The sequence below is a fragment of the Sinocyclocheilus grahami genome, unplaced genomic scaffold (assembly GCF_001515645.1).
Source record: "Sinocyclocheilus grahami isolate Dianchi unplaced genomic scaffold, SAMN03320097.WGS_v1.1 scaffold387.1, whole genome shotgun sequence".
Taxonomy (NCBI): domain Eukaryota; kingdom Metazoa; phylum Chordata; class Actinopteri; order Cypriniformes; family Cyprinidae; genus Sinocyclocheilus; species Sinocyclocheilus grahami.
Genome location: NW_015505566.1, coordinates 120,165 through 136,111, shown reverse-complemented (window position 1 = coordinate 136,111; position 15,947 = coordinate 120,165). Strand labels below are relative to the sequence as shown.

Here is a 15,947-nt window from a genome sequence, read left to right as displayed (position 1 = left end):
AAGAGATTAAAAATGAGAAATCAATCAATATCGTTTATCCACGTTGTGTGCACGAAATAAACGCTGACACAGTCAAAACGCGTCTTTGGAGAAATGCTAATTAAACATCACAGTTTCGGTCAATGGTTTCGGCCCTACAAAACTATTCCGACCAAATATTTCCAGTTTCCGAAATTTCGATGCATCACTACAGTCTTTCTAAAAACAACTGACATCATTAGTATGTAAATGTTGAAAACGTCAGTATTGGGTGATGCTGGGCCTGTGAATGGCATCATATTCCTCCACTGTTATTCGCCACAGCGATCGTTAAACGTAATCATTCCCACGAGATGCCGCTCAAACCTTTATGGATCTCCCAAGATGTTTTACGGTTAGCAGCAGCCGTTCTGGGCGAAAGGCTTCCTTCAGCTTCTCTAGACCCAAACCTGATCTAGGAAATGAGGTAAAAGAAAAGAATTTGAGCTCTTTGCCCCAGGTTAAGCGTTCCTGTGATTGATACAAGCAGTTTCAGAGTGGCGGCACTGGCATCAGTTCCAGCTCAGTGAAGCCATTATCCCACAGCTTTTCTCCAGACCGAGTCACAGAGGAGCTGATTTTTTTTAATTGTTGACATTTTTAACCTTTTTTGGCATTTAAGATGATATATGAGCTTTCGACTTGCGATTTTTAAGACCTTTGCTGCCGCATGTGTAACTGTGAGAATACAAATATCGTTTTTTAGAGGAAACAGTTTTATGCGTTCATTCAAGTTCAGACAAGCAACACCCCCCAAACCCTAAAACCCTAAGCACTTCTAAGCACTGTGGCAGTGTTTGCATAGACAAACATCAATCATATTTTTTTTCTGAAATCATCCTGTGTTTCTAATTATATAGATGTTATATTATGTAGCTGTATACCATATTGTTCCACATATATTTGCACGTATGGGCTGGGCTTTATGGGTGGTGAGAGCATCTATTGATCCACAAGCCATTAAAGCGGCATTATTGCAGACAGAGAGTGTAGCCATAAAGGCCACTGACTGCAGGAGGGACATCCATCGGTACAACCATCTGCAAACTAGTGCTTATTCTCACATCATTAGCAATGATACCCACAAAACAAACGATTAGCATCTCTTCAGTTATTCAGTTTCTGAAAATTATTGATATTTTCTATGCATCTGTAGTTTCTTACGCCTGTTTACACCTGATATTGATGAATGTTATTGATGGGAAATGCGTCTCCTGTAACCACTTGTGATTGTATTTTGACGGGAGGGTCTCATACTGTACTGTATCCTGTTTTTTTAAACACTACTGTTCAAAAAGTTTGGGGTTGCTGAGATGTTTTAATGTTTTGAAAGTTTAAAATGTAAAATTTCTTTTAAAAACGATTTCCTTGAAATCATTCTAATATGCTGATTTTCTGCTCAATACATATGTCTAATTATTATCAGTGTTGAAAATGGTAGTTCTGCTTAATATTTTTGTGGAAACTGAGATTTTTTGGGGACTTTTTTTCAGGATTCTTGATAAATAGAAAGTTTAAAAGAACAACATTTATTTCAAATAGAAACATCTGTAATATTATAAATGTCTACTTTCACTTTTAACCAGTATCCTTACAAAATAAAATTGTATAAATTTACTGACCCCAAACTTTTGAATGACAATGTACATTACTTCAAAAAAGCTAAATATATAAATACATACATCAACAATTTGGCAGACTATCGCTTAATATATATACTTTAGTTTCAAGCAGAATTCTCATTGTTATTTTAGTTATATTTTAGCTATATTAGCAGCTGTATTAACTGAACTTCACTTTATGTAGCTCTGCCATTTTTTAGTGCTGTGTTTGTTGTCTTCTGCATTCCGTTTGTATTTCCACAGTGTGAAGGTAAGGTAAGGACCTGTAAGGTCTATAAAGTAAGAGTAAAACTCTGTTTTAGGTTACTAGGCAGTTCTTTGATATTATCCGGGAGACGTCAGAACATCAGTATTTACACTCTAATGTGATCATGTGCGTTTCCGACTACCTCAAAATGTACTATAGTTTGTGATCACAAAATGTTCTGGACCTTTTGTTTTTGCACCTGTATTTAGTGCATTGGATAGTTTACTTGTGGTCTTAAGAGAGATAGCAGGTGTAAAAGAGTCCTCAGTAAACACCCAATGAAATAGAGTGTAACGGAAGAGGTCTGACGCAACAGGTTAATATAAAGCAAGTTGGTTTATTGGGTCACAGAGAGTACTGGGGTAGGGTTCAGAGGATGTGATGGTAAGGGAATAGTTCGAAGGATATGGTGATCGGGGTAATCCGGGCCTTTGGCTGTACAGGAGCTGGAATGCAGGCAGGAGGAGCACACACCTCAGCGATCCGGGAACTAGGAGGAACAGGAGATGAGGAGACACTAGGAGGAACACAGGAGGTAAGTAATGCAGGAAGTATTCAAATGGAAGTAGTAGCAAAGTCATTGAGTCCTCTACGTGTATACGAGACCGGACAGTGAGGGTGTCTGAGGTGTGTGCTTTTATACAGGCTGGTAATGAGGTGCTTGATTGGTGACAGGTGCTCAAAGCTCAGGTGAGAGGGATCGTTGTGATGATTGGAAGGTGACTGAGTCTGGCCGATCTGTGACAGTACTCCCCCCTCCCGAAAGGCGCATCCCGTACCATAACAATTCCACCGGGGAGGGGGGGTGGGCGCCCTAGAGGCTGGTACAGGGTGGAGACCCGGGAGGCCTCCAGGGCGGAGCAGGTAGTTCAGGTTGCCATGGCGGATCCTGGATCTCGCGCGGCCATGGCGGAGCTGGAGCGAGCTCTGGGGCTGGAGCCGACACTGGAGCGAGCTCTGGGGCTGGAGCCGACACTGGGGTAAGGATAGGACCAGCGGCCGGCGGGCACACTGGAGCGAGCTCTGGACTTGCCACACTAACGTCCTTCGGGCTTGCCACACTAACGTCCTCGCTGCTTGCCACACTAACTGCCGGCTGACTTGGGGAAGCCACGGACGGCGGCGGACTGGTACTGGCTCGGGACCGGACACTCCCCAGACACCGGAATACACCTTCTCTCCAACACACGAGCGAGGATGGAGAACCACGCAGCTGAGTGCATGCCGTGGGGGGGGGGACTTATCTGTGCCGTCGGTCCAGTCTTCTGTAACGAAAGAGGTCTGACGCAACAGGTTAATATAAATCAAGTTGGTTTATTGGGTCACAGAGAGTACTGGGGTAGGGTTCAGAGGATGTGATGGTGAGGGAATAATTCGAAGGATATGGTGATCGGGGTAATCCGGGCCTTTGGCTGTACAGGAGCTGGAATGCAGGCAGGAGGAGCACACACCTCAGCGATCCGGGAACAGGAGACACTTGGAGACGAGGAGACACTAGGAGGAACACAGGAGGTAAGTAATGCAGGAAATATTCAAATGGAAGCAGTAGCAAAGTCATTGAGTCCTCTACGTGTATACGAGACCGGACAGTGAGGGTGTCTGAGGTGTGTGCTTTTATGCAGGCTGGTAATGAGGTGCTTGATTGGTGACAGGTGCAGGTGCTCAAAGCTCAGGTGAGAGGGATTGTTGTGATGATTGGGAGGTGACTGAGTCTGGCCGATCTGTGACATAGAGAGAGTTATGAGGAAGGCTTTGCACCCATTTGCTCTCAAACACAAGCCGAACACTGTTAAAAGTTGTTGCATAACAAGTAATCATAGCCTAATACGCTGCTGTATTTCCATCAAAACTGGAACAATAGCATTATAAGCGATGTTCATAATCTCATTCTCTCTGGTGGCAGGAAATCTTTAGTGCTCGAAGGCAAATAAGTATTTGAGCTTGTTTTCCCACTTGTGTACGGCTTTGTAAATCAGTATACAAAATATGCAGAGTAAGCTTGTTGAAATCAGAGAACTTCCTGTCTGCTTTATACTGTTCTACAGAGAGAGCATCTTAAATTGAATCAGCGCCTATGGCTCCACAAGACGGGAGTATTAGGGTGTTGGCTGGGAGTGGTGGATAATCGATTCAGCCAAGAGAAAGACAGAGAGAGAGTGAGAGAAGGAAGGAGAAAAAGCTCAGGAAACAGATGGGGTGCAGTCCGTGCGGCGAGCTTGTGTACGGCTTTGTAAATCAGTATACAAAATATGCAGAGTAAGCTTGTTGAAATCAGAGAACTTCCTGTCTGCTTTATACTGTTCTACAGAGAGAGCATCTTAAATTGAATCAGCGCCTATGGCTCCACAAGACGGGAGTATTAGGGTGTTGGCTGGGAGTGGTGGATAATCGATTCAGCCAAGAGAAAGACAGAGAGAGAGTGAGAGAAGGAAGGAGAAAAAGCTCAGGAAACAGATGGGGTGCAGTCCGTGCGGCGAGAGAGAGATTGGGAGAGAGAGAGAGAGAGAGAGAGAGAGAGAGAGATGGGTGATTATGAAGAGTGAGTGACATACAGCGGGTTACGCTTGCTTGTAGCTCTTCTTCAAGAACATTTTCATGGAAGATAAAGAAAATGAATGTGTGTCGATTTAGAGTAGCCTTGTTAATGCAGAGGCGAAAACAGAATGATCTCATTCATATTAGGGATCTGTTTTAAAGTGTTCATGTACATTTTTGTACTTTTGAATAGACACTTAAATGTACAATATTGACCGTATCTAAAGCATAATCCCTCATGCATCTTTAGAGATGTACAACAAATCCTCAAATTTACTCAAGCATTACCTCCAAATCTCATAAATTATGGAGAAACATTATCTGGGTAACAATTTTTTTAATAGATAATTTATTTACACATTACATCCAGTCATTTGCATGGGTAAATTGGATTATTATCAAAGCTCAACAAGTATGAGATACAAGTGAAACATGGTGTAACATTAACATGTGCGTCTTTATACATTTATATAAAGATGCACATATATTCAATATGCTGTCACACTTTAGTTTGGGGATGAATTCTCACTATTAACTGTTAACTGTGACTTATGCCTAAATAAACTCCAAATTTGCTGTTTATTAATAGTTAGTAAGGTAGTTGTTAAGTTTAGGTGTGGGGTGGAAGGGATCAAAAATACAGTCATACAGAATAAGGCTTTAATATGTGCTTTATAAGTACTAATAAACAGCCAATATGCTAGTAATATGCCTGCTAATAAACAACTAGTTAAGAGAGAATTTGTCCCTAAACTGATATTAGTTACCCAATATTTTATTAACCTGGTCCAATGTATCTATTGGTCAAATTACACAAGCCAACAGGCATATGAGAAGCAAAGTTACCTGCAGAGACTGTGCCTCATTGTACAGCTAAAAAGAAAATCACAAACACTTACAGACATTACGCATTAAGACGTGGGTTGTTTTAAGTCCATGTTTAGTTCCAGGATGCCTCCTAATGCAAGTTGTCATGGTGATAAGCAGGAACAGGACTGGAATCTTTACTCTCAAAGAAGAGGAAAACAACAGAGATGGCAAGAGAACAAATAAGAAGTAAAGTCTTTTCATGTGATGTGGAAGAAGCCACAGAAAAAAAAATTATTATATTTATTCATTTAACTAGATACTTTTATAGAAAGCAATATTAGCAGTCCCAAAAAAATCTGCATAAATCTGCATCGTTTTCTTTTTCAATCTGTACTTTTGTTTTGTTGTGCAGTAAAATGTCTAAGCATTTACCTGAGAATCAAAACTGCATGAGACTATGAAAGTGTAAATAACATGACTTTTTCGAAGTTCGTTTTTCTTATTGCGTTTAAATTTAAAATAGTTTTTTTACTTGTTTTGAGCTAACAGTAGAGAGGGTATAAGCTTACAATTTGCCAGTGGCGAGGTATACTCTGTATTAATAATCTTATTAACTTGCAATTTTGCGAATGTATTTCAATATTTTTACTGGAAAATGTATTCCTTATTTATTTCCATTTCAGTCTAAACCAGAAATGAAAGTGCAGAAACAGAAAAAGGTACAGAAAAGGATGTCTTTTTAAATGGTAATGAATGGCTTTATTTATATCTTAAGCTGTTTTTTGTGGTCTTAGCAATCAGGTTGGGGCTGGATGCTTGTTCCACCATTGAAGGATAGTGAAAGCACTGAAACTAAACTCAGCAACTGTACAAAGCACATGAACATTTAATGAGGACTGCATTAAGGCTTCATAACCCATGGTTAAAAACCTGTGAAGAGTTGGGTTAAATGTCACCTTATGTTGTTTTAGGTGGTGGTTGTTGAAGGTTTCAGTGCTCAGAAGTGTCAGGATACAAGAGACAGAGTTAGAAATAAATGTCCTGTGGGAGCTGAACCATGGCTTGCAGAGATGCCAACGCTCCTTTTGTCCTCTTCTCTTATGACAGTGGACAGGTGCCTTTGATTATTCCACCCTGCTTACCCTCATGACCATATGATCACCATTGCACAGGGAGAACTGACAGGTGCACAGATGGCTCACCATTACAGTTCTCCTTCATCAGGTTGGGGCTGGATGCTTGTTCCACCATTGAAGGATAGTGAAAGCACTGAAACTAAACTCAGCAACTGTACAAAGCACATGAACATTTAATGAGGACTGCATTAAGGCTTCATAACCCATGGTTAAAAACCTGTGAAGAGTTGGGTTAAATGTCACCTTATGTTGTTTTAGGTGGTGGTTGTTGAAGGTTTCAGTGCTCAGAAGTGTCAGGATACAAGAGACAGAGTTAGAAATAAATGTCCTGTGGGAGCTGAACCATGGGTTGCAGAGATGCCAACGCTCCTTTTGTCCTCTTCTCTTATGACAGTGGACAGGTGCCTTTGATTATTCCACCCTGCTTACCCTCATGACCATATGATCACCATTGCACAGGGAGAACTGACAGGTGCACAGATGGCTCACCATTACAGTTCTCCTTCAAACTTGTCCATCTGGAGAATAAGTGGCAACTTAATGTCCCGTGTGAGCAGGACAGGCTCTGTTGTAAATGGAGTGAATGCTCTCCTTATATGGTCAATTTCACTGTTCAGGAGATAAAGTAGGTGTTCCTTTTAGCGCCCCAAGTGGATAATGACTTCATCCAGGTAGTCTGAGTTACATCATATGGGACAAGGAAAGTACCCCATGCATACCGAAAGGAAAGGCCCTGTACTGCCAGTGCTTCTGGATTGCTGAAGTACCTTGACTTTACTGATGCCAGACAATATTTTTAAAGTCTTAACACCAGCAGTGTATCCTGCAGTCATTTTGTTGTTCCTCTTGGCCAGGGGTGTTCAAGTCCATGTCCTGGAGGGCCAGGAGGTGTTGCAGAGTTTAGCTGCAACTTGTCCCAACATACCTGCCAGGACGTTTACCTTGGTTCATATGTGTTTAATTTGGTTGGAGCTAAACTTTGGAATTGGACCAGGACATTGGACACCCCGTTCTTGGCCAAAGGACATTCCAGAGATAATTTCCAAAAACAAGGTCTACAACACAACATTATCTTACTTTTAGTCAGGCTTTGTCCCAGCGACCAGGAATGCCAGGAGAACAGAGTTGTGTTGCAAGACTTGCTCAGCTCTTAATCTAATAATTTGCAAACCCTACCTTGTCCCAGGATCAGGGATACCATTAGGTCCCTCAATACTCTGAAACAGAGTTGGCTATGATGGCCATGGGCACTGCAGGCCCTTGGACAAGAGTGAGGGCAGTACTCAGTAGTACTCACGACAAGACTGTGTCTCAAGCCCAAGCTTAAGACCATATTTTCATGGTCTTGAACTTTTCATAATCTGGGTAGCATTTGGACAGTCCGGTCTTGAGTACTACAACAGTGTGGATACTTTTTGTGGCCTGTATTGACTCATAGGATCCTCTCTGTGCTATTTTGTCTTCAGACAGAAGCACGCTGTGTGTGTGTGTGCTGCAGAGGTTTGTGTGACATTGAAGCAAAACCAGACTTCATACATCCTAAAAGGAAATCTTATTTACACTTTCTGAATTGTTCACACGCTCTTCAGGTCTTTGACTTGACTCGGACTTGACCCTCTTCTGGTCTAAATTATTACTCTGACTGTACTCATGCCTCGACTCGAAATAGCTGGTCTTGACTACAACACTAGGTGATGGGTATTGTTCCCCTTGTTGCCACTACACTTGGAGCGATGCATGGATGATTGTGCCAGGCTTACTTTACTTTTGGACAGAGTCTGAAAGAGCTGAGTGATCACAGGGTGGCTCATCATCATGTCCTTAGTCATTCGTCTGATTGAGTTTTGTTTAGGCTTATAAACATTTGTGTGCCATTTCTTGTGCTCAATTTCTGTTCTGTTTCTCCATAGTGTGAAAGTCATGGGGAGTTGCTAGTCTCTCTGTCCTACCAGCCTGTTACTCACAGGCTTAATGTGGTAGTCCTTAAGGCAAAACACCTGCCAACCATGGACATCACAGGCCTGTCAGGCAGTAAGTACACAGCACACATACACACAAATATATAGATATTCAGATGATCCCGTTTATGATGCCAAAAACTTGTCATTAACCAAATTCTCATGTCTTTATTTCCCTTCTCCACCTACAGACCCTTATGTTAAAGTGAACGTCTTCTACGGCCGCAAGCGCATAGCCAAGAAGAAGACTCACGTGAAGAAATGCACACTCAGTCCCGTTTTCAATGAATCGTTTATCTACGATGTTCCCGCTGAGCTTATGCCGGACATCTCTGTGGAGTTTCTGGTCATCGATTTTGACCGCACCACGAAGAATGAGGTTGTGGGTCGCCTGGTTCTGGGTGGTCAGAGCCCCATTTCATCAGGGGTGACTCACTGGAGGGAAGTCTGTGACAACCCAAGGCGGCAGATTGCCAAGTGGCATAATCTTATAGAGTACTAGTGTCTGGCTAACACATGGGGAAAGCAAAATCTATTATACCACTTCCTTCCTATCAGCCCCTCTATAGAAAGAAGCCCATTTAACAACCTCTCCTTTTCCCTGTACAGATAGGTGAATAAGTGGATGCGGATGTGTCAGGACATAGGACCAGGAGCAGTCTAACGGAAAAGACACTTAGAAAGTTCTCTAACAAACTCGTAGCAAAAAAGACTCATACATCATAGCAAAGAAAAAAAAAGAGAGGAAAAAAAAGCAAAAATAACTACGTCAGTGTGGTTTTTGGCTCTGATTAGACATCTGATTAGACTTATCTATATAAGTCAATTATAAGCGAATTATACCTGGATGAGAGTTATACCACAGTATCCTCAGAGCCTTTCACCAGTATACCGCCATATTAACAATATACATACACTACTTTCAATTAGCCGAATGCTAGAAATAGTGAGACACTTTTATTTTTAGGATGAAGGAAGGTTGTAAGAAAAAGTGAGTTTTAAGTCCACTTTTTAAAAAGAATAATGGGGTGAATGTTTTGATAGTGTAGGATAAAAATGGATTAAAGGGGATATAAACTGGACACCATCATGAGCATTTCTGCTAACATGCTAATACTTACCACAGAAGACAAGGTTGAAATACGGCTAAAATTGAGATGAAAATTCTCTAGAAAAATAAAACTCTAAATGTCAAGTTAAACAAAACCTGGTGTCAAGGCCAAGTTTTCAGCCAACTGCCAACTGAAAATTAGAGACCATCAGCTCAAGATTAAAAATGAATTTGATTTATGAAAACGCTCTGATGTTCCACATAGTAAAGCCAGTCTACACTTTCCCCGTTTTTATGCTGTAGCTGTTTATTTATTTGTAGCTGTACTTATATATTATTGTTCATTTCTCTGACTTGATGACTTGGACAAAGCAGTTCTATGACGTGTTGTCAGCGTATCTCAACATATCTACTATTCATTGATTTAAATTCAAATGTTTTTCCTTATGCACATCTATGCACATTTCCATTGTACCACAAAGGAGGTTTTGACCCAGTTGCTGTGCTACCATAGCATAGAGATCAGGGAAGGCTTGGTCAAAAAGGTTGGAGGGAAACACCAATTAACAGTCAAAGCCAAATGTGACAGATATTAGCATATTTACGCGTTGTCAAATTTGTACATTTTACGTGTGCTGTCCCTTACATCACAGTTTCTATTGCCATCAAATGTGTTTTTTAACGCCACACTTAATTCCTAAGGCCATAAAACTAATTCTTAACGTCTTTGGTCAAGATGTACATAATGTATCATAAGGCGTAACACTAGTACTCTTCCGTTTCTTTTTTCATAGTACAATTGAATATCGTCAAATATACATTTGAACTTTTGACATACAAATGGTGTCGTGGAAATAACTAAATTTAGCCACCCCAGTTTAGAAATCATAATTACTTCACTAACCTGTTTGGCTTTAAGCCTGTCTATTCTCGGACTTATAGCTGAGATTCAGACCAATTTTTGCACTTTCTCAGAGTACTGTATTTATTTTTATGATTTGTGTTCAAAAGAAAGAATATATATATATATATATGTGTATCAAAAACCTAATAACTATGATAGGACTAATAACTGGCCATATCAAAGTTGGGATTTTGGCATGAGCCAGTAACCATTAGTCAGCGGCAGCTGTCGAAAACTAACCAAAGTAGATGGACCAATGTTTTGCAGTGTGGATATCTCACACCTGAGTGAAATGAGTGTTGGTGACCACGATGAAGCCGCTCACACTGCAGCCTCAGACAGGCCTGTGAGTCGACGTTTGAAGGCATGTAATGTGCGTGTGGATGTGTTCCCATTGATGTCATTCAGTGCCCACAGCCCCTGAGGCAGAATTACATGCTCTATTCCCAGTGCGAATGAGCGCATATTTAGTTGGTAAGGCAGAAAGTGGGAGGGGGAGAGGAGGAAAAGATATCGACTGGCTCATTAGAGATATTTCATATTTAACATGTGAAATTAAAATATAGCAGTAAATTAAGCCCCAGCGTTCTCTCCGTGATATCTGCAGTCAAGCTCATTGTGAGTCATTAAGACCACATAATGAGATTTACCATTGTTTATTAGGAAGTAAATGAATCACATTCCAATCGCATTTTGAAGAAAATTAAGAAACCATCGTCTTGCTATTTCACTTCCAAGCTATACATTTACAACAGTGAACTCTTCCACCCTCTATAATGTTTTTAACCCTGCATGCATTCACTATTCAAACTTCTGCTTCAAAACTGGTGTACATATTACAGTTTTTAGTGGTTTAAATGACAGCAAAACCCACTTTTGTAAAAACAGCAACCCAAACTACACAATGCAACCTAAGTGAAATGATACATGTGTGTTTTTCTTTATTTTAACCCTCGGTTCCTTGTGTTACTTGGAACCTTTTAGATCTTTTGGGCATAAAAAGCTTGTTTTATATCAATAACTATAGACATAAGGATGAATATAACCAATTGTAAATGAGTGTTTGTTCCAATGCACTGGTGGGCAGTAGCACTTTCTGCTCTTCTTGTATCTAACTGTTTTACCTGGAATGGAAATGGTTTCTTTTTGTGTAAACCTCCTCTTTTGGAGTGCTATCTGCCCCTCTTTTTCTCTCTGCCACTGGTCCCTAACAATCCCTCAGTTTTTTTGTGCTGTTGTGTGTTGTACAGAAACATTGAAAGCTGAACAAAGACGAAAATGAGCTGAGAAGAAAATTATTGTAATGAATATATTAGTCAATTTGGATACCGCAGTGTTGATAAGGTTAAAGTGCAGTGATTCAGCTTTATTTTAGGTGTCTCTAAAACCACTGTACCTAGATGATAAACAGTGTTAGTTCACCACAACTGTAGTGTGATCCATGTTGTTTCCTGGCCTTTTCAATATTTGCAAGTGCAAGCAAGTTGTCTATGTATAATGTATAGTACAGTGTAATAACTTGTACTTTACATACCCAGCTTAATACTGCTAATTTCACTACATGATCTTCAGGGACATCTAACATAAAGTGTGAACTGTAATGCTTTTGAGTGCAAGATATCTGCATACTGCTGTGAGTTTATGCTAAATACAGTATGTTACACTAATGCTGACTTGTACTGTATGTTGAAGTTGTTAACACAATGGACGTGCAAATAAAATACAAACTGATACACTAGATCAGGCTTTCCCCTCTTTCTCTGCTCTGAAGATGAATTAAAATCAAGTTGTAACTTGAGTTGTAATCTGTCGCCTACTCGCCCCTTATTTTGCTCAATTTTCCAACCACAAATTTTCCATGATAAGGTGACAGATCCAAAAAATAGGAATAGCTTGCCAAGCAGAACTGTGACTGGTTCCATAAACTGTTTAGACAAGTCTTACAAGTTAGTCATCAAGGGCTTTTTTTAGTCAGATACGTAAAAATGTAGGTTGGTCTACTCTGAATCTGAAAAGTTTAAGACTGTTTACCCCTTGCTAGTTGGTAAGACAAGTTCTTATGACACAGTCTAAACACAGTGGCTGTTTAAGCAACTGGCCACTGAGGATACATTACAAGAAAACTGCACAAACAAAAAAGTATTAGCAGGTTTCATTTTTTTTGGACAAGCACTGTGTTAATATATTGTATTTATTATGAAGTAGCCAACATTTGAGCACCACTTAAAACAACAAAATTTTTTACCTTGAAATATCAGTTTCAGAATCATTCTGATGGTACACTGACTGTAATAAGGCAAACGGCTTCTGTTTCTTTCCCACGCTTCTCTCCAAACTTCTGTTTGTTAGCTTCTCTTCTAAGATGCCATCATCTGATTGGTTTTTGAAGGCAGCATAGATGTATCCTTCGCTGCCTTTGATATCCCACAATCCTGTGTGTTCAATTCTGTGTGCTAAAAAATAAAAATGGCATCTGAAAGTTGTGGTTGGTGGTTGTGTGTAAATGTAGGTTTTGACCAGCTTTTTCTAGCGGGATATTCATATTGTAGTAATTAAAGGGGTCATATGACGTTGCTAAAAAGAACATTATTTGGTGTATTTGGTGTAATGCAATGTGTTTATGCAGTTATTTTCCACATACTGTACATTATTGTTTCTCCTTTCTCTCTGAAACACGTCGATTTTTACAAAGCTCATCGGTCTGAAAAAGCGAGGTGTGCTGTGATTGGCTGAATACCTCAAGCGTGTGACGGAAATGTTATGCCCCTTACCATACTGTGATGCTGTGTCCTGGCGCGACGAGACAAAAAAATTTAAACCCATTATAAACGAGCATTTGTTGCATCCAGTGGGGACATAATTACGGATTATAATGACTTATACTGTCTTTTTACGCGTTGTGTTGCGTATTGCGCCGCGTAAACATAAAACCTGGTCTGCATTTGTGATTGGCGAAACTACAAACAACAAGCGCTACTCTACACTGCTCAAAACTCGCGTTTGAATCATCAGTGGCAAATTCTTACTTACAGGCTGTGAGTCATGAAGCACCAGACTGTCTTTGCAAAGTTGGAATTGCCCCACTTTATAGAAACAGACACCGGCATTGTAGTCTACTCTCCCAGGAAACAGTCCTCATCCTCCATCAAATGCGGTGCACACATCTGAATATTTGAGTGGCAGATGGATCCACACGTCTCACGTCTCGTCAGCCCCGTTACAGTAGATACTGTATGTGGGGGCGTGTTAGAATGAGCCGTTTTAGGAGGGTGTGGCTGACTCTTAACTTTTATAAGAATATCTCTTTGGATTTGAGACTTTAGTTTTTGCAACTTTACAGATCTTCTTTACAGAGGTTGTGGGTTCGAGTCTCATACCGGCAGGGATTGTAGGTGGGGGGAGTGAATGTACAGCGCTCTCTTCCACCTTCAATACCACGACTGAGGTGCCCTTGAGCAAGGCACCGAACCCCCAACTGCTCCCCGGGCGCCGCAGCATAAATGGCTGCCCACTGCTACGGGTGTGTGTTCACGGTGTGTGTGTGTTCACTGCTGTGTGTGTGCGCACTTTGCCAAAACAAAATTGTGGACTTGATTCGAAAAAGCTGTGGTTGAAAAAAAAATAGTCACACTTGCATTGTTCGCAGTCAATACAGAGAATTTTACAGATAATTTTTTGTGTGTACAACCTACAAATCATTCACGATGCAGAAATCCCCCCCCCAGTGTGAACTAGTGTGACTGTAAGGCAAAATTTGCAAATGTGTGAAATAAAATCAATAAAACACAGACACCAAGGAAGGGGTGACACTCTAAAACATTGAGCGTACAAAACAGACACACCCACTCAAACACACACACAAAACACACCATTATACACACAAAAAGGAACTGGTGTGGCTGTAACAATATGGCAAAATTGAGCCAGAAAACTTAAATAAGAAGTTGAAATCAGATTGATTAACCTCTGATAAAGCATTCCTTTTAATTTTTGTTACATTTTTGTTGAATTTTGATGTTATAACCTTCAATACCACGACTGAGGTGCCCTTGAGCAAGGCACCGAACCCCCAACTGCTCCCCGGGCGCCGCAGCATAAATGGCTGCCCACTGCTACGGGTGTGTGTTCACGGTGTGTGTGTGTTCACTGCTGTGTGTGTGCGCACTTTGCCAAAACAAAATTGTGGACTTGATTCGAAAAAGCTGTGGTTGAAAAAAAAATAGTCACACTTGCATTGTTCGCAGTCAATACAGAGAATTTTACAGATAATTTTTTGTGTGTACAACCTACAAATCATTCACGATGCAGAAATCCCCCCCCCAGTGTGAACTAGTGTGACTGTAAGGCAAAATTTGCAAATGTGTGAAATAAAATCAATAAAACACAGACACCAAGGAAGGGGTGACACTCTAAAACATTGAGCGTACAAAACAGACACACCCACTCAAACACACACACAAAACACACCATTATACACACAAAAAGGAACTGGTGTGGCTGTAACAATATGGCAAAATTGAGCCAGAAAACTTAAATAAGAAGTTGAAATCAGATTGATTAACCTCTGATAAAGCATTCCTTTTAATTTTTGTTACATTTCTGTTGAATTTTGATGTTATACGTAACAAAATGTCTTTCTCTGTGTTCAAGTTTGACTGTAGTAAAATCAATGCAGAAACTGACATTTCAAACCATCATTTCAAAAACAAACAAACAAAAAAAATCTAAACCTTTACAAAAAGTTATCTTTGATAATGTCTACATATAAATCCAAATCCACAACTTAATAAAAATAAGTATTTATGTCTAAAAACAACTAGAAAATGTATAGCCTTTTATATAAAGCTCTAGTGGCTAAACCATGGAATTTCAGATGTTTTTCTTTTTTTTCCAGATGAACTAATCTGTCTTCAAAAATGGGATCTTAAAGGCATTGTCTCTATTTTAAAGGGGTCATATGATGTTGCTAAAAAGAACATTATTTTGTGTATTTGGTGTAATGAAATGTGTTTATCCGGTTTAAGGTTCAAAAAACACATTATTTTCCACATACTGTACATTATTGTTTCTTCTCTATGCCCCGCCTTTCTGAAACGCGTCGATTTCTACAAAGCTCTTCGGTCTGAAAAAGCGAGGTATGCTGTGATTGGCCGAATTCCTCAAGCGGTTGATGGAAATGTTACGCCCCTACCATACTGTGATGCCTGCGGCAACCACATGTGACGACCCCGGGCTGGACTCCGCTTCGTCCACGGTGAAAGCCGATCCGGCGATCCACAGCGTGAAGTTGTTGTATTTCCTCAGCGACCAGCACGGATCAGCTCCAGGCATGACGAAGCAGATATCGTCCTCTTTTGGAAGACCAAACAAAGTAGTTTAGCTTTCACAACGAAGCACACAGCGTCTTCAGGACATGACGGCAGCAACAATACTACAGCGAGAATAAAAGTTACGCCTTCTTTCTTTGCGTGAACATTTGGGCGGCGTTATGCAAATCTTCCCAGATAGTGAGGTAGATATGTGGGGGCGTGTTAGAACGAGCCGTTTTAGGTAGGCGTGGCTGACTCTTAACTTTTATAAAGAATATCTCTTTGGATTTGAGACTTTAGTCTTTGCAACTTTACAGATCTTCTTTATGCACCAAGAGCTTGTAGCACTCCAAAGAG

At 40.5% G+C, this 15,947-nt stretch overlaps 1 protein-coding gene across 1 annotated transcript in view; it reads left to right on the top strand.

Moving 5' to 3' along the window:
* The window catches only part of LOC107550084 (synaptotagmin-11-like), a 29,565-nt gene extending 18,781 nt beyond the window's left edge, over positions 1 to 10,784 (top strand). Inside the window, exons 3-4 of the mRNA XM_016231311.1 lie at positions 8,279 to 8,399; positions 8,518 to 10,784. Coding sequence (XP_016086797.1) covers positions 8,279 to 8,399; positions 8,518 to 8,828 — 432 coding nt within the window. The 3' untranslated portion in view covers positions 8,829 to 10,784. The remainder of the gene's footprint in view (positions 1 to 8,278; positions 8,400 to 8,517) is intronic.
* Positions 10,785 to 15,947: the final 5,163 nt, after the last annotated feature.